Below are 20,504 nucleotides of genomic sequence, written 5' to 3' on the forward strand. Positions count from 1 at the left end.
CGACTGCACATTAGTGTGGGTCCTTGCATTTCAGTGAAAGAATGCTAATTCATATGAGTTTTGAACTTGGTTTCCTTGAGTAATCCTCACTGCATTTAGGAGAAATAATTCTGTTATTGATATTTTATATCAATGTAAACATTCAATTATTTGTAACAGAACTACAAGAAATACAAATGTTTTCTTTGACCACTGAACGAAATAATTTAACAATAAATTCTATATTAGAATCACAGTAAGAAATCAAAATTTTGTTGGAACTCTGTGCAGTTGCAATCTTTTTTTATTTGTCCAGTGTTTGTTTCCAGGTAATATCCAGTATAAATACTCAGTGTTTGAAAAGTGAGAGTGCTTGTTTCCTTTGAAGTTATTTTAACTCCAGAAGACCTTCAGTGATTTCTTTTAAGCACTGCTGTTCTTCAGTTGGTCTGATGATCATTTCGGAGGTGCATTGCAGTAGGTTCAAAAAACTGGAGGAAGATTTAAGAGAGAAGTTTAAGCTGTCATTAGTCAACAGTGTAAGTAACCAACAACATCACCTGACTTGTGGCTGTCTCAACAGGTTTAAAAAAGAACTACATTATAAGGGAGAATCTTCTCAGAATCTGATGCTCATTAGCTGTATCATCAAAGCTTAATTGTACGTACATATAGTAATGACTGCTTCCTACTGAACGTCATTTTTCTAGTGTTCAAACTGAAGCATAATGCACAATTTGCTCTGCATTAGGTACTTCACAAGCTCTTGTTTGTCTGTCCTTCTCTCTTCCCACTTGACCGTTCATCACTGGTATATCATCTTCAACCTGCTACATATCTCATTTTCTGCCATGATACTGTGCTCTCTGTGTTTAGCTTTTGTCTGGGAATCAGCACATTTACCACATTCAATTCCATTTTACCTTCTGTCCCCAGTCATAAAAGCTGGCCTCTCTGCCTGTTTTTCTGCTGTTTATCATTAAAGCTTTAACATCATGAGCTGAACACAGACATCATTCTGTGTTTTATTACGTTAAAAACTGTAACATAGTATGATGAATATAAAACACTGGGACAGGTTACTTTAGGAAGGATACATGTAAGGAGATGCAAGAACAGTGCATGCATTATGAATGACATGACAAACAGACCAAGACTTATAATTAAAAGGACATGCCTTACATTCTAAATCAGGTACGTTTTAAAATTATTAAAATAGAGCAAGCATGCAATTTGCCTGTCAAAATCACTGTTATAAACTAGTGTTCAGCTTTAAGACCAATCAAGATTTAAGAAATAAATAGTAAAAAAGTGTATGTGTGACAAAATAAAAAGAATAGCTTCTTCCTTTATTGCTGGACTGTTTGGTTTTTTTCTCCCTTCAGGAGCTTCGCTATTTGGATAATCTGGACAAACATGTATTGCTTGTGTCCCTATGTAGAGCTTTCTCTGGATGGCAGATACAGAGAAACACATGCCATAGAAACATGTGTATTTCATTTTCCGTGGATGTCACATCCTCAAACCTTTCATACAAATTAATTACAAACTGACCTTATGTAGTCAGGGAGTAGTAATTCCTGTTAGAGTAATTTTAATGCTTTAATTTTTCATATAATAAATGGGACAGCCCTGCTGCCATTATTAAACATCTGTCAATATTTTTGCATAGGAAATTTGTTTATTTTGGTGAATTGATTCGATATTTTTCTATTTGTTTTTTAAACAGAAGCCAAATGAGCTCTAATTAGTGACTCAAAAAGAAAAAATTGCTAGTATACCTGAAATATTTCACAAAATACACTCTTCTCAAAGAGTCATATTTCATAACTGAGTAATACCTTATCAATATTAATCTTTTTGGCTTGAGACTGTGACTGGAGTTCGAGTGGCTTTTAAGAATGCCATGCTTCACTCACCTAACTTTTCTCCTCTGTTTGAATAGAAAGGCTTACTTTTTTAAAAGTTGGTGGTTTTTTTTTTCTTTCTTTCTTTTTTTTTTTAAAGCAAAAACAATCTTGGTTTTCCATGAAAGTAAGAACTGGTAAAAGGATAAAGTGCATCAAATTAAAAACTTACCAAGGTATATCATGATTATATTAGTTACAGCTGAGCACACTAACAGGAAAATGTAATTCATGAAGAACTTGAGCGATGGTTTATGTAACTGTTTAATTCTTCACCACTTAAATCACTCTAGCTGTTAATACTGTTCTGTTCTCTAAATCTTGTTGCTGGATTTCTGTCATTCTATAAGAGTCATTGCATTTCTGAGCAGGTTAGTGAGCTTGTGAAAGTGGGACTTTAGAAGTATCTACAGTCAGCTGTAGGTCTTAGTTCTCTGAGGTCTTTTAGAAGCCTAGTTCTGATATAACTATTAATATACAAGGTAAATATAAATATTTCATCGCTAACAAGGGAAAATGGCAACTATGTTCCAGGCATTTCTATATCCAAAATGTTTGAAGGAAATCACTGAAGTTATGGAAGCTACACAAGCTAAGAAGCTGGCCTCTAAACAGAAGCTGTAATGAATATACGAGAGCTTTATTATATTTTCCTTCTCTGATTGGTATAAGTAATGTGCACACTTAGTCAATATTTTAATAGCAGGATCAGTATCTCTGGCACAAATGCTAAATTTAGCATTGGACAGATTTTGAGTGGCCAGGAGGTAGCAGCTGTGACCTCTTGAGAGAGACATCTGCAGGAACATTTGCAAGAGACAGTGCCTCCTACCTTCCTGCCCTCCTGATTTCACATAAGCTGCTTGGCAGCACAGTCCCTCTTAGTGAGATAGCATTTTCCAAATCATACTAGTAGCAAAAATCAGCAAAATTAGGAGCTAGTAGCCTCTGCTTCAAGTAGTGTCAAGATACCATCCATTAGCTGATCAGCACCATCTTGTTACTTTGAACTGCAGTATCTTCTGGCTGTCCAAGAGATTTCCCTTGGCCTTCTTTACCTCTAATTTAGGAAATGAATGTTAAACTTGCACACTGCTTATATCAGATTGCTAGCCCCTGTTATTATTGATACAGGGACTTTGTGCTTTCAGTACCGTCCGATTGCCATCATTATCTCTGTAGCTGTCCTAAATAAAGCTAAGTGTACCAATCATTTTGACTGCAGTGTACACTGAGATTCAAAAACTCTATGGCAACAAACAAAGCAAATGAATATATGTTTTTCACCAAAGTGATGGGGCCCCATTAGTTGTGTTTAGACAAAAATGAAAAAATAAAGAATTAAAACATTAAAGACTAGAAGTCTAATAACTGCTTGAAAGCACAAGCTAATCAGTGACCGTACCAGAAATGCTCAGTCTTCAGGATACACAACTTTTCTATACTTCACGGATATCTGAAGACTCAGTAATTCTCAGCTAGATTCAGACAAGCTTAAGCAAGGAATTTAGCAGCTTTATTGGCATAAAATGGTTCCATCGTAAGGAGAAAGAGGAAAAATTGGTTTTAAAAAGTGTAAAAACAAGGACTGTGAATTCACAAATTGCATGTTGCAACTGTCTTAATATCTTAGCAGATATTAATGTTTTCCTTTTGATATTAATCTCTTGTTACATTGTTGCAACAGTTAATTTTACCATTCCCTGTTGCAGACAGGAAGATGAAAAAATGGGAGATTTAAGATTGATGTGTTGCTGAGAATGGTGTCATACATCGTCTTGCATAATTTTCCTCGTTCTGTGTTCTGTCATAGTATAGAAGGGTTTACATTTGTCACTTTCGAATAGGCTTTCTACATTTTAGTGGAAGTGACTGTTCTTTTTTAGAGAAAGGTAATATAAACTTTACTTAGAAAGTACTGATCAACTGAAGTTGCATCAGCAAATGAACAATTTAAATAATACTGGCAAGCTAAGCATGTTATATTTATACATTACAAGCGTATCATTATTATTCTGAAATTTTAATACTCACTTCCATAGTGTCTTTTGAAAGGTAGACAACCCAGTATACCAGGTTGAATCCTGCAAATGCCACTGGAAAGAGGATCCTAGAATATTGATCTATTTTACTTGTGCCTCCAACTGGTGGTGGTGCTGGGGGGGCTGGTGGAGGAGCAGACACAGGTTGACACTGGGATGCACTGTTTGATATTATGCTTGCTTCAGGAGACTGATCTGCCTGAGATGTTACGGAGTTTACTCGCTTCTTCAGGTTACAATTGGAGTCAGAATGCTGAGGAGAAAAAAGAGAGAGTTCATTTATGGCTTCAGAAATCTTAGGTTTTCTGCTTTTTACTCTTCTATCTCTTACTCATAGAGCAGAAGACGAATACTCATCCTAACTGTTAGGGGACTATTTTTATTTTATAGTAAAAATTTTTTGTGTATTTTGTGAAGTACTCATAGCAAAGTCCAATTATTCTTCAGAGAATTGTATAACAGTTCTTAGAATTTACCTCTTAGTTGCTAGGCTGACTTGTGTTCATTATGTACAGCTGTTTTATCTGGGGACCAACTTGCCATTTTTTCCTATGATCACAGAATCATAGAATGACCTGGGTTGAAAAGGACCTCAAAGATCACCTAGATTCAACCTCCCTGCCACACATAGGGTCACCAACCACCAGACCAGGCTGCCCAGAGCCACAACCAGCCTGGCCTTAAATGTCTGCAGGGATTGGGCATCCACAACCTCCTTGGGCAACCACCCTCTGAGTGAAAAACTTCCTCCTAATATCTAACCTAAATCTTCCTGTTGCAGTTTAAAAGAGTTTTACAGGAGCTTAGAGGTCAGGGCTTTCTCCTTGTTAGTAACCATAAGACTTTACTGATGGCTGAGAAAATGCACAAGAATTCTTAAAGCATCATATTGTTTTTTATTGTTTTTGTGAAGTACTCAGGTTTTCTGACAATAGGGAGCAGTATCAATTCCTTAGATTCTTACAAGCAGTGTAACATTTTGGTTGAGTTGATGTCGGAAGTTAAATCAATAAAAGATGGCAAAACTTATTCCCAGATTGCTGATGAATAATACTGTGTCCTGGGTTTGAATAAGCAGTTCTTTTTGTCAGCGGAAGTATGTAAGTTGCTCCAAAAGTAATGCCCCCTATTTATTTCCATGGAAGCTGCAACAGGCAGTACTATTTGACAGAACAAATTTTCAGCTACAGAAGACTATTTTTCAACACAGTCACCATTAGCAATGCATTTTTGCCAGCAATGAACACAAGCCTGAAAGCCACACTTGTAAAAATCAGCACCAGCGGAGATGGCCCACTGTTTCACAGCTTTGATGATGGCTTCATTCCTAGAATACTGTTGTCCATGCAGACTTTCGTTGTCTCAGATGGAAAATGGAAGGCACACCGAATCCAGACTATATGCTGTATGTGTTGTACAGCAGTCCAGCCAAGACTGACAATGTGCTCTACACTCTTCAGACTGGGGCCCGGTATTATTGTACTGCAAGAGAAATGTTGTCTTCTTCTCAGGCCTGACTTTGGAATTTCAAACCTTCAGCTTAGTCAGCATCATGATGTAGTGATCAGAGTTGATGCCTAACCCAGGTTCCAGAAAATCCAGGAAGGTTATCCGTTCTGAATATGGCTTTACCATGCATGTTACTTCATGAACTGAGGACTGTGTCCTGAACTTTTCTTCAATGAAGAATTCACGTGTTGCTACACCCCACACTGCCGTTTTGACTCCAGTTCATAGAGATGACATCGTGTTTAGTCACCAGTAATGACGTGATCCAGGTTCTGCTCCTTTGTGAACATTCGTGGGACCTACCTGACACAAACTTCACAATATTGCAAGGTTTCCACCATCGTTTCCAACATATTAGTCAATATTCAGCTCCATAAGAAGTTCTCTGGTTGTAATCTGTCAGTTTGCATAGATGAGGTGATTCAGACCCTCTTCATTTTGTGGTGTGACAGCTGTGCATGGCCATCCAGAACTTGGCTTGTGTTTCATGTCACTGTTGCAACTGCTGATACGCACCATCCACCACTTCACTGAACTCACATTCGCTGTTTGGACTCCAAAAATATTTGGTAAGGGTCATTGGGTGCCATTTCTTCCACATGGGGGAATTCAATTCCACACCTTTGCTCCATATGCACTTCCGTGTCAGATGCCATTTTGTCAGACTGCCCTTCCGTTGCCATTTGTCACACAGCAACAAAATGTAGTGGAATACTGGTAGGTGGGAAGGTTCAACATTTACTGTCATCCCATGAACATCTGCCTCTGATGTTGTGGTCTAACATAATAAAATAGGAGGTATTACTTTCAGAGCAGCCTTCATAGATGACTGAATGAAGTTGATGAGGAAAATTTTAGGCATTGTAAATAATACACAGTACAACAGTGTGTAAGTAAATTTAAGCAGAATAGTAATGTTCAGGTGGTTCAAGATAGCACATCAAAGTCTGCAAAGTAATTGTTTCTGAGTGATTTAATTACAGTCATTCACTGAAATTATTGTCAGCATTTTAGGGGTTGATCCTGTAGGATATCCGTGCGGGAAACAGATTTTAGTCAGATAAATGATGGGGTTAGTAGAAGGAAAAGAAACATTTTCTGAAATAGACTGCCTACACATGTACTTGGGTAGAATATCTAGATAAAAGATGAGCATTATCAGATATTATCCTTTTAACAGTATTATTGCCAGATTGTGAGAAGAAGTTAACACTGCTATAATGTAATGCTAAGTTCTCCTCAGGGATGGATGGACCAATATCTGCAGAGATTAGGGAGCATGGATTCCTTACAGCTGAATTTAGTCTACATAAAAGGCAAAGAGAAGGATTTTTTGTGTGTGTTTTTTTTGTTTGTTTGTTTTGTTTTGTTTGTTTGTTTGTTTTGTTTTTAGGTATTTATGTATATATGTATATCTTTTAACTACTACCTCTTTTTACTTGCTATAGCCCTCCCCCTTGCACTACAGATTAAAATGTCCTATTCTGGGTTTGCACCTCTCTGGAATGCAGATATTTGTTTTTATATTTCCCAGTTATACAGCAAGTAACAGCTTTAAATGGAGGATGATCTACAGATGTGTCACAGAAACAGAAAGAGGGTTATCCATTTCCACTTGCGCTAATCATCATAATAATCCCACTCTGTAAACAGGCTGACTGAGCCTGGGCCACTGCTTTTCAGTCAAGTTGCTGTTCCATTTTGCTTGTATGCCCTATGTTGAACTCAGCTGTGGGAGTTGTAAGGTAGCTTGTTTTTCGCTTTGCTGCAAGATAGCTTGACCTTCTATGGAGAAGGACTGATTTCTCAAAAGAGAACCATAGACCTTCTCATCTGCAATATTCTGAAATAAGAGGGTGAAATTCTGCTCTGGATCACTCAGGCATGAATCAGAAGTTACTGTGCTGATGTGATGGAGTTAAAATAGTTGGCAGAGCAGACGTAGCACAGGGTCAGTGGATTATGTTGAATATTGAACATATTTTAGAATCCAGAAGTAGTAAAACCATTGTGATCCTTTGGATAGGCACTTGAAAAAGGGTAGCCCTGGTCATAATTCTATTTATTTATTAAATTTTATGTGCTTGATATGATTTCACTGGATGATTTCAGAGTAGATAGGAGGGAATATCTGAAGTCAGCTTACATCCTCAGAATTTGGGGAGAGCACTGACTGATTATATGCCTGCTTCAGTGCATTTTTATCAATTGAGTGATATTAATAACTTCTCACTAACTAACTAAAATAATTTATTTCATTATTCAGAAAGGATTTTTACTGTTTCAGTAATGCCACAGTTGTTTTCATTTATTCATTTATTTATTTTTGGCCATGCTCTTCAAGTGCTTCTATAAACTATTAAGAAGGTTCCTAAGTAATTTCTTGCATAACATGATCCTGTGCAAGTCCAGAAAATAAGGGTCAAGACTATTTTCTTGTCTACCACAACCCAAGATACAGAAGCCTCAATTTATCTGAAAAGAGTAATTAACATGTTTCTCAATTTGGCAAGTGTCAGCAAACCAGTTACTGATGTAGAACAACCCATACTTTTCATGAGAATTTACTATTAAACCAAGAGGAAGAGGCAGCAGGAAGAGATTGCATCGTTTCTTACAGCATTTGCCTTCTGAACAGCAGCTGCAACAATTTGTCTACTATTTTTAGATTTCACTGTTCCGTTTGACAACAAATCCTACCTACAATGACATTGTGACAATTTGGAAAACGCAAAATACGAAGAGCAGAAATGAGTGCTCTATTCCAGTTCCTGTTTTGCACACAGTCACTCAAATAGTGAAGACTGTTTTACAAACAGCATAAGCAAGAACAGGAAGCCTGAGACATGGCACACTGGATCATAATAAAAGAAAGCATTTTTATTCATTTATTGAAACTTGATACAGAGGAGTACTCTTGCACTTACACAGAATGCTAGCCCCATCAGGCAATTGAACTTGTCACTGAATATGACTGCCTAGTGACACAGCACAGCTTTCAAAATTGATGCTTAATGTGAGGTACCATAAAACTGGACAGAGATTGGTAGGCATACAATCTAGTAAGGTATTGTCCAGATTCTACTGAGGTTTTGCAACTCAGCTACCTGATGCCCTAAAAAACTCACAAAGTATCCTTGGCTGTAAAGATGTTGCTGATCTCTCACAGCTCTCATCAATATCACTAGAATTTGCTTGTGCTCAGAACATCTTAGGAGGCTCTAAGCAAATTGTTCTGCTTCTAGATATAAAAAATACAGCATATATAACTTTAAACTAAATGTATTTTTTTTCTCTTTTCTATAGATGCTAATTGTGGTGAATGCTCTAAAGATAGTTCTAAAATACATATATTTTTACTTCTCTACTGTTCTCTTTTGTTTATACTGCAGATGTGTATTCTTACTTTGAGCTTAGCATAGGGTCTAGCAGTGGAATATCATACATATGTACGTGAATACTGACTATTTTAAACATATGTAAGCCCTTACTTCTCTCTTTTCTGCACTTACATCCCTTTCTGCTGTGACTACCATGCACTAAGAAAGAGTTTTCATAGAATAAACTCTGAATGCTTAGAAAAAAAAGAACAACTCTCCTTTTCTTTGAAATTTATTGGATTAGGACTATTGAATTTTGCTGGCATCACAATAGAAAAAAAAAAAAAAAAAAAAAAAAAAAAGATAAAAACCCTAGGATCCAGCTCCATGTCTGTACAAGGCAGAAAGCTAAACTGCATATCTTTTCCCTCCTGCCTCTCTCACCATCTCAGTAGATGCAGTTTCAGTAATTTCAGTGATTCATATTACGTACATGAAATCACATACTAGTAACATAGCTCCCAAAGAGCAAGTTAAGCACGGTTTATCTCCCTAAATCCTTCTCAGACTTGCTTCTAACATACAGCAGCATGATCTGTAAAACCTCTGCTTAGCTGCTGAATGATCTATATGCAGCACCTTGCAGCAGGGAAGTTCACTACATTATATAAGATCTTTTTTGGGGCATGCATTAAGGTACCTCCATATTTACTGTCATGTGACATGTCATGTGCCCATGTCATGTCAGAGATTTGTTATAACCCATAATTTAGATACTCCTTTACATATCTCTTTTGTGGGATATGATTAAAAAAATGTGTGTTATAAACATTTGTAAACAGCATTCTGCATGCTTAACAGCTGAATGTAGTTTAGGCATCATTAATAGTCCCTAGATTCAGGCATCTCTTTAGGCATCCTAAATTTTCTTTCTTAGGCGTATTATGAGTAATTAGCCACCACAAAATTGTTTTTTCTTTGTGCTTTACCCTGGTAAAAGGGCTAAATCAATCAACTGGAGCATGGTAAAGCCATGTTCGAATTCTTCCTTAACCTGCAGAGGCTGAAACTCATGTCTCTAAAATTATAGTCTAAGCCTCAGGTGAACGTGGTTAGGGGAAGAGTGTTACTTCATTACTCATTTCAATATGATTGTACCATAGCAGAGTCTCTTCCTAAAATTTAGACGTAGAACATCATAAAACTCATAATTAGCCCAGAGCCTCTGTCAAAATATATATTTATGTTGAATTTAAATATGCCATCATGTTTGGACTCTTTAACTTATCAGTGTCAGTCTAGAGTAATCCCTGATGTTTAGTGGGAGTCTGAATTGGAAGTAAGGAGAAAGGAATGAAAATTCTGCCAGTCTGCAGTACAAACAGCACTACAGAGCTTTTATCCTTCTGTTATTTGACTTACTTTTTTTCACCAACCCCCTGCAATAAAAAGGGATTAAAGTTCAACACTGAGCAAAAATATCTAAAGCCAAGGAAACAAATTTTCCATCTGTATTTTTTTACATACGACTTCAGCTTCTTCTCAACCTTCCTTGTGCACTGCATTTGCTCTTCCAATCAGATAAGTATTTAATTTTGGTGGAACCTATCAATCCGCATCTACTTTCCTTGTAAAGATGACAAAAAGTCAATACAATTGCAAGTTGTTTCTTGTTTTAAATAGCCTACTTGATACCCTACAGTTGCACAGAAGCAGAACGGTCTCTTTAATTTGATGGAAAGTGCCATCTTCTCAGATAAGGCTTTTAATGCATGTAGATTTTCTAGGATGATTTCATAAAGGGTTGTTGATAATCTGAATAGCAGTGCTCTCCTTTCAACTGTACTACAGTTCTCATTAAACGTACTCACTGTATTCTGACATAATTATATAAAACTAAATCCTCTATACAGAAATGACATATGGCTGCTCTGCAGTTGGGCAGGGTTGTTAAAGAGAATGAGTGTCCTCTCCTGCTCAAGCCATGTTATTTTGAAAAAGAGGTACAGGGCAATGTGTAGGGACAGGAAAGCTCTGCCAGCAGCATTTCACTGTTCTGTGCTGTTTTCTGTTAAAACAATGGGCCTTTCAGAAAACAAACATAATCAAACAACCCTGTAACAACCTTTTGTCTGTTACATGTAGTGTCGTACATGGAAAAGCTTTCTTTTAATCTGCAGTATTTTCTCCCTGTCCTGGGTGCTCCCTGAACATCTTGCAAATCATTACTTCAAATGGTGCACTCCAACCAGTATCACCAATTACCCTTGCCCTGCAACTCCTAGAACTAGAGAATTACTAGATAAAGAAAGACATAATAACGAATCAATATGATTAATGTAAGAAAGATATATTTGAAATGAATTAAAAACCAAATGCCAAAATGCTTTATGTACATATATATACATTAAAAAAAAATTGGTTTTGACAAGCTAGAGCAAGCTTGTCATCACCATATGAATAAAAGGAGGCTTCTGTCAGGGTCCAGATGATCACCCAGCTTGTTGCCATCATATTTTGGAGTGGAATACCCATAGTTTTGTATTTCACACAAGGATTGCCTGCAGCTGACAGAGAGAGCAAGCCAAATTCTGCTCTCAGTTAACTGAGGTAAATAGAGTGGCTTGCCTAGAACCAGAACAGGCATGCTGGGCTGTCATCAGTTAACAGGGCAAGCAATCACAGCACTGTAACTCTCACTGAAACCACTCTATTCCAGAAACTTTAGGAGAATTTCTCCTACTTCATTAGAAAAATAGAGCAGAATTTTGTCTTCTGCCATTGTTATTTTCTGAATGTACAGTTTCTGGAGGGATTTAATAAAAAACAGAGAAAACGTGTTGTTATTTGAATAACGCAAGATTTTGAACAGATTTAAGTAGATTCAAGAATGTTTTTGGATAGCATTTTGAAATACTTTTTTTTTTTTTGCAGGAAACACATTTAATTTGGCATTTAAAACCAAAAACACAAACAAACAAACAAACAAAAAACTGAATATGTTCTGTAGGTACTTTATCTTGGTGAGTTCAGGCCTTCACTGAAAGCAACAAAAGCTTCCAACAGTTTTATAAATTCTTATTTTCATTTGCATGAAAATTTTTTCTCTATGCCTGCCCTACCTGAAATAGTAGAAGATGTAGAAAGAACTAGTTCAGAGAGGGTGCAGATATTCCCACCACAATGTCTTTAGCCATATTTCAGGCAATTTTAGACAATATCATGTATAAAACATATACATCCTTGCTCCTACTACTGCTACAAGTAGAGGAGTTGCAATGGCAGTTTTGCAGCAGTGAATGTTTCCTAATAAGAACATCTCACTTTTCTACTTTTACCTCTGGATTCCCCAAAACTAATTAATTCTTTACATTTTTCAGAAATTTTCTCAGTGTAAAATACCATCTGATATCTATAAATACAGAAGACAAGAAGCATATTTGACTCATTGTTCATTATTCTTCATCCTACAAATGACCCTCCATGTATCTAAAATCCTGACACCTTTCACACATTCCGAAAATGAAAGGCAAATAAAAATACTAGCATTGTAAGTGGATGGAAAACTTTACTACTCTGTGTAGAAGAACAAGCAAATAAGTAAATAAATCACAGGCTAGGGGGAAAGTAAGGTACTAGAGCCCAGAGCATGTCTGAAGGGAAAGATCTTAATTTTTAATTTTTTTTTTTAAATATATGGAGCAGGCAATAAGTTACAATGATTTGAAATGTGTAAGATATGGATTTTAATATATTTTATCTAGTGAATTGGAAGAGAGAAGGAGAAGAGATAAAAAGAGGTGCAGGAAAGGCAGGATAAATTATGCAAAGGATAAAGAATGAGAACTGTGCATTGTAGAAAGAAAAGTGAAGAAAGAACGTGGGGGCAAACAAATGGAAAAATTATAGGCAGAGATGAGGAAACGACTAAGTGAAATTCAGGACCTCTGAAACAGCTCCTAAACCTACAGTAAGAATAGAATATTAAGTTGTGTGCCTTACTTAGTTTGAAGGTCAGTAATATAGCTATACAGGAATAGAGTTCAGTGCAGGATGATGATCCTTAAGGAAGCAGACATACACTCATGCAATCAGCCTGTGCTTACTACATTGTTAGCACTCAAATCAGCTAGTTCAAGTCTGTTTCAGCTGAAATTAGATTACTGAGAGCATAGGATGTTCATCTATGTGACAATACAGAGAAACTCTTCCCCATTTGCCTTCATCTCAAACAGGAATATGAGTAATTACATAGATGTTTCTTGAAGCCTGTTATCATGTAATTAGTCCTTTTTCCCACCATGCCTTTCTGAAATGAAACCTTGGAAATCCAATAGTGTTAACTAGCTGAAGTCTTCTGGAAACCATTTTGACTGTATCTTCTTTCCTCCAGTGTTAAGTACTCATCATTTTTATGATTTCCTTGATTTTTCTTCTAATGCAGTGGGGATTCTCAGAGAGAACTGGGCCTTTAAGAAAAATGTGTTGGACTTAATAACACTTAAAAATTACCATTCTAGATAATTTGAGCTCTGACCAAGAGTAGCACTATACCATTTTGTGGATAGCGTGGACTGCCTTAGAGACTAAGTAGACCTTAGCATTGCTGCTTTTACTCTTCTAAATCTCTATGTTATTAGCTAATTGGAAATAATTTTTGAGGAAATGGTTGCAACGTGCTTGCTAGATGTTTTTAATATTCCATTTTTTGTTTGCTTTAATTTGGAAAAACCAACAAGGAAATATTTATAAAGTTGGGACGTTGTGTCTTCAGTTTAGCCCTGTGATTTTTTTTTGGATGATATCCTTGATAAAGAAACGTGAGCTCTTACCATTTATTTATTTTTATTAACTTGCTCAATAGCTGTTTTTAAAATTGTGCTTTGTATTGTCTGCAATGGTATAGAAAACACTAAATCTCATCCACAGACTGTGGAACAACTGCAGTCATTTGGAATATATCTGGGCATATGTAGAGGGTTGGTTTTGAAACAGTTGTCTATTAGAGATCTGGGAGGTTTGGTGGGGCAAATGCATCAGCAGTAGCACATGCAGAGCACCTCAAACCGAGTTTTCATATTACTAAGCAGATATATTAACAGAACAAATGCAGCTTTTATTTTCTTTGAGGAAACCACAACATAATTAATTCAAATAAGAAAGTGTGTATAGGAAAAGCTGTCACCCATCTCTTATCTATCTTATCTATCTTATGTAGATATTATCAGTATTTTCCTCATTCTACATAAGGTTATCTCTTTAGCAACTTTTATGATATCTTGTCATACAAAAAAAAAAAAAAAAAGTTATCAAAAAATAAAATTGCAGTGTTAGTATAATTTAGAGTTCCTTTGGTCTTAACACTGTTCTTCTCATTCTGTACCATTCTACAGCTACAGTATTCTGCTCACTCAATCCAGAGTACTTTTCAGTCAAATATGGTACCATGGGTGGGGGAAAGCATGTTCTAATGTAAACATCAGCAAACATGTGCTCTCTTTTTCTCTCTCTTTTTTTCTTTTTTATTTTGTTTATTTTGTGAAGTTTTAATATAATTATAAACCTTTTGTTTAGTGGTTAAAATAAAAGAAGATTTGAAAGTTGCAAATATTGACAAAACTAAATCAGCTTTGCTTTTCTGCTGTCAGTCAGGTATCAGTGCAAGAATCTGTGAACACTTACATCTGACCACCTCTTTTTTTTTTTTTTTTTTTTTACTTTCTTTTATGTTTCCTTTATGTAATGGTGAATTAAAAACAAAATCCATAGTTCAGAATTAAAATATATGAAGATTTGATTCTTCTACCATTTACACATTTAATGAAAATAAAATGCATTTTTTGTTTTCTTGTTATGTCTTACACATCTTTTCAATTTCTATTTTTAATATAAAAAAAAAAAAAAGTATTAATCAACAGTCCTATGGTTTTACAAGCTCAATACTTCCCTGTCAGTTGGCCAGTGTGGGTCTGGCGTGGCCTTTATTCTTTTCCTTAACTACAGAGATGGAAGGAACACCACCCAAAGGAACATGGATAAGCTTGATAAATGGGACGGACCGTGTGAACCTAATGAGGTTCAACGAGGCCAAATGAAAGATGCTCTGTTTTGGTTAAGGCAGTCCCAGATACAAATACTGACTGGGAGAAGAAGAACTCTTTGAAAGCAGCCCAATGGAAAAGGACTGGCAAATGAAAAGCTGGATGTGAACCAGAGCTTGCAGCCTGGAGGACCAACAGTACCTTGGTCTACATCACTAGAGGTGGCAGCAGGGTGATGGATGGGATTGCTCCCTTCTGCTATGCCCTTACGAGTCCTCTGGTGTACTGCATCCAGGCCTTGGGCCCTCAGCACATGAAAGACGCAGAGCTCTTGGAATGAATCCAAAGAGCCACAGAGATGCTCGGAGGACATTCTGTGATTAGCTCCAATGAGGACCAGTAGCAAGATGCTTTGTAACTCTGATTTTGGTATTATATGGAACTTATTAATTATACATTTAACACTTTAAATGTACCAAAATGTTACACATGTAACAGTTATGAGGAAATGTGGAAAAATGATCACGTGAGTGGAATAGTGTTACCCTGTTACCCTGGTGTGCTTCTAGTCTCCTACTAAACTTGCAGACCCAATGGTTTTGGAGGGGTCATTCAAATTCTGTTATTCCTCTCAAAGTGGGTAATGTGGTGGTGGTAAAACTGATTCTGCAAACAGGAGGGCAGTACTGATACATTGAGAGAGAACATTAAGTACTTATCCTAAAATGTAAGGAATATTATTTACAAGCAATTCTGACATAAGTTTTTCAGTACTAGAAAGCTTTCTTATCTGTCACATGTACTGAAATCTATCCCTAAACTTTACGTTTACACTTTCATTTTTTTTATTTCCCCAACCTTTCTCCAACGCAGATTTTATGAAAGTAACAGATGCCAAGTTTATGTAAAGGATAATTTATCTTCTTCCAGATGACCCACTTATGGTATATGCCAGGATACTACAGTGATCCTGTAATCATCTGGCCTATGCACACATTGGTTGCACTGTACAGTGTCCCACAGATTCTGCAGACTTACTCAAGGGAATAACACAGCTGCCTGGCCACAATGCCTACAGCACTGCTCAAGGAAAGTATTATGGGTAGCAGTCCAGTGTCACTCCTTATACATATTACCAAATAAACATCTCTCTAGATTTAAATAAACAGTCTGAATAAATGAAGTATTTTCATTTTCTGAAAAAAAGAACCACGTCTTTGATAAATAGACATGATCTGGTTACATAATTTGTTTCAGGTTAAGATCACTTTTTAATATGGTTTCACATTCACTACTTCAGCTGTCTGTCCCTATATGATATTTATTATCAGAAAAGCAAGCAATTACCGAGACAATCTCGTCCTCTGCCGGTGCAGTTGCTGCTGATAGTGCTGCTGCCAGTGCTGCTGCCCTTGCTGCCTTCCTCATTGCTCTCTGAGTCTGAAGATTGGTAAAGTAGTTGACAGCTGCAAACTCAATAAGTGCAGAGAAGACAAAGGCAAAGCACACAGCTATGAACCAATCCATAGCAGTAGCATAGGACACCTTGGGCAAAGAATGGCGTGCGCTGATGCTTAAAGTGGTCATTGTTAGAACTGTAGTAATTCCTTGAAAATAAGAGAGAAAACAGGCATTAGAATTTTGCTTCATCCCTGTTGTTCTTAAATTCATCTGTATGTATCTGTGTGTGTTTATGTACGTACATAGATAACATATAAAATCACTGTTCAAGTAACTAACAAGTCTTAAGTATTTCGTATTCTTACATAATTCATGTTTAGTGACTCGAGTATCTAAAAATACACTTCTTTAATACATTAAGCAGACTGGAAGTTAGGATAACTACATGCTACAAGTTGCAGCTTCTTAGAATTGCGATAAAGCATGGCTATAACAAAACCCAGGCTCAGGCTCAGAAAAATTCTTTACTTGATGAGTTCCTAAGTGGAATGTTTGACAGAAATGTAAATTAACATGACATGATTTTCTAGCAGTGTTATGATCCTCCCTATCTCCCATTGTTGCATAAGACAGATCGTGGCTTACAGAACTCTCACTGAATCTGTTGGATTTTTGCATTAAAATCAGTGGTAGGCTGTGAGCCTAATATTCTAATAATAATGTAAGCCTATTTCTAATAATAAGAGTTTGGTCTTCTGTACAGTGATCTTTAATTTCTGAATACATTTTTAAAGATTCACTAACAGTGTATCGATTTGAATGCTCCCATAGTTACAAATATGAAATGATGGGTAAAAGCACTTCTCTAAAACTTCTTATGTATTTTCACACACAAAAAATGTGATCATATAGTTTGTGAGCCCCATAAGTATTCTTCACGTCTACCATGAACTTATTTTTTCTGTTTTGGAATGTACAGCATGAATCATGTGGGAAGTATACTTACTTCCCACTGCTCCCTGATACAAGTGCAAACTCATCTGTTAAAACATACAAGCCTCTGTGACTCATGTTTACTTATAATTATGCCTGCTCGAATCTGAAAAATACAGGTAAAGACAGTAAGCAGGAGAATACCCTCCTCTGCTCCTTTCTGCAGTTGGAAAAGGGTAGGTGGGAAAGTAAAAGGTGTTATCATGTCATGTTGCAATGATGAATCAATATGCTATGAATGATACTGAGTGGAAAGGATGCAGTGTCATTGCATACTGCAGGGTGACTTGATTATTCTCAGGATTTTTTTTGCAACTCTCTCACATGATGTAGCTTGCCAGCTGTCTGAGATCAAGTAATTCTCAATGTCACTACTTAACATGTTTTAATGAAATGCAAATAGAAGATATATAAAAATATGTAGGGTATCTACTTCTCCCAAGTCTGCCAGACTCATTTAATAACCTAAGTGCAACTATGCTGAGATAAATTTCAATTTCAGACGTCCAGAATGAACTTTTCAATATGATGCATGATTAGATTAAGATCTGCCTATGTGCTAGTTAATAATAATAAAAAAAAGATATTTTCTGTGTCTGAATGAAAACCTTCTACAGCAGGAATTTAAACTTAGGAATAGGACTCCTTTTCTATTAGAGATATAGATAAGAATGTTCTCAATGTGAATTTTGATGAAATTGTCTGTGCTGTGGAAAACTCCTTTATCAAACAGAATGCCACATTACAGTTGGTAAAGTGTGTAACTGATGATTGTCTTTCCATTTTGAAAAATCTGGTACATAATGCAAATACTGAAATGCTACTTTTTCTTTAAAAACAATTTAAAACTTTCTGTATCTGAGAAGTTACAAATAAAGCTTAATAACTAGATAACACGTTAAAAATTCAAAATTTCTAGTAGGAGGGTAGAAGCTGGCCATGGATTTGTGCAAAATAAGATAACGTTTTGCCAAACTAAAAAAAAGATTACATAAAGGTACCTAAAAATGTGAAACAGCCATTGTTATATGGTTCAAAGCATTTAATACTTGACAGGTCATACACAGAACCTGGCCTCAAATAACCATGTTTCTTACACCAAGTAATGTCCGATAACACCATGCTTTACAAAAAGATACATATACTTGTATATGTATAAGCATACCTACATACAGAAGCTCCACACAAAATAAGGAATCTTGTATTGCCTATCTGCTGTTCTTTCCAATGTCACTATGATAAAGAGCACAATAATATCTTTTTCCTATATTTCATCTGTAAAGAATAGATGCTTATGAACATTAATTTATCTTACTACAATGTTATCTGCAAAAGATAACTGGCCTCCACTCTGGAGGTAAGTAGATTTGCTAAGTGATTTTCTCTGAGATATTGGTTTGGTCACATTATTGTTATTTTTCTACCATTAATTTCTTTCAAACCTATATTTTAAGAAGGTGTGCTTCATAAAAATATAATGATGTTCAGTTTTGTCACAGTTTTAGAACATAAAAACAAAACTGAAAAATCTTAACAATTCAGGTACTTGCAGTACGATGCAGAAAGGATGCTTACCTCCTCATTTTTAAACTGGCCCTTTTGCTTAAACAAAGGTATTTAGTTTGGCTAAATAAACATTCTGTATAAATAGTTTTGACTCTGGTGAGAAGATTAAATATCATTTGGTTTAATTTTTAGTATATGCTTTTGTTCAATGGAAAGTGCTTTCTGTCTTTTTCAGTTTAAAGGCTAATGCCCACTAGTTTACTGTAGCTGATTAATGCAGTGGATTGAATATAGTGATGAAGCGAATGACAAAGGAAACAAAACATGAATACCAGCCACGGTTCTTGCTGGAACAGATTCTTTGTTGATCCAAAACACAACTTGAGACAGGACTACAGTCATGATGCATGGAATGTATGTCTGAATGAGATAGTAGCCTATTTTCCTTTGGAGATGGAAATAGAGCAGCTGAAGTGAATATTCACCTAAAACAAACAAGCAATGAAAGTGATGAATGAATGGTATGTATGACATTGAGGTGTTCAAAGACCTTAATGCAGCATACCAAAAACTGTTCTGGCTGGAACAGACTCCTTGTTAATCCAAAAAGAGACCTGAGAAAGAATGACTGTCATAATGCAAGGAGTATATATCTGTATCATGAAGTATCCCATCTTCCTTTGTAAGTGGAAATAAACTGTCATGATTACATATTCACCTGTTAGGAGACAAGTATGTCAGCATTATTTTGGCAATGTATGAATAAACATTATTGGCTTAAATTCAACATACTGTGTCCTAAGGAAAGTACTGATAAGCTTTCAAGTGTACAATCAAAATAAATTGACAACGAAGGTAAAGTGACCTATGGGAAGCAGAGAAGAATATTAATTTTATATATTGTTTTTGCTGGGAGGGGGAGGCCAGGGGAATTCTTAATGCGAGTCTTCTAGGAGACCACAGCTAAACTCTTTGCAAGGATTTTAGTCTTAAAAATAACAAAAGGCAATTACAGTAATGCAATTATAAACTGAATGAAAAAGTCTGTAATCTGTTTTCAAGATAGTTCATGTAGTCAGTAGTACCCCTATGGCTACATCTTACCTGTGTTAGATTTAATTGTTTCGCTAGATACAGTTTGTCCTATGAGATCATACTGGAGGAGACTGGAAGACTCCTGTGGTACTTCTACAGAATGCAGGGGTCCTTTTTTCCATGTATAAATTATTTCACTTTTTGGGTAAGCATCTGAGTTACACAAGGAAAAAATACCAATAAAAATGATATGATTTATAAGCTATTAAAAAAAACAGAAGTAGCATGATCGCACTCGTCAAATATCCATAGAAATTTGCACCCTACTCCAGTAAATTTAGCATGAATGACCATATGAAAAAAACAAAAAGTACTAAGAGAATGCAGAGAATGGCTGAGATGGGAACTGAAAGGTACGAACTTTTGCTTTTAATTTGCTATTAAATACATGCATTGATTGCTACAGATTGTCTAAATGTTTTCAATTTATAAAATTAGACTTTAATAAATGTACTACAGATTTTATGACTTGTTAAAGGAACAAATTTGAGTACTAATAATTTGTTACAGCCATCCTTCAGAGAACATATCCATATGCCTAAGAATTGTCCGAGCTTTAGAGCAAAGAGTAAGATTCTAGTGTAAAAACTTAATAAAGACTTTCAGTGTCCTAGGATCTCACTTCTGATCTCATGTACACGGAGACATGGAGACCAACTGTATTACTATATGAAATTGAAGGATATAGAAAAACATACAGCTTCCAAACTT

At 36.0% G+C, this 20,504-nt stretch overlaps 1 protein-coding gene across 1 annotated transcript in view; it reads right to left on the bottom strand.

Annotated features, from left to right (window-relative positions):
* Positions 1–419: 419 nt before the first annotated feature.
* Positions 420–20,504, bottom strand: part of GABRA6 (gamma-aminobutyric acid type A receptor subunit alpha6) — a gene marked incomplete at both ends in the record, with an annotated part of 22,556 nt that continues 2,471 nt past the window's right edge. Inside the window, 5 exon segments of the mRNA XM_079542238.1 lie at positions 420–470; positions 3,921–4,181; positions 16,146–16,405; positions 19,264–19,416; positions 19,803–19,946. Coding sequence (XP_079398364.1) covers positions 420–470; positions 3,921–4,181; positions 16,146–16,405; positions 19,264–19,416; positions 19,803–19,946 — 869 coding nt within the window.

The sequence above is a fragment of the Tetrao urogallus genome (assembly GCF_951394365.1).
Source record: "Tetrao urogallus genome assembly, chromosome: 14".
Lineage (NCBI taxonomy): Eukaryota > Metazoa > Chordata > Aves > Galliformes > Phasianidae > Tetrao > Tetrao urogallus.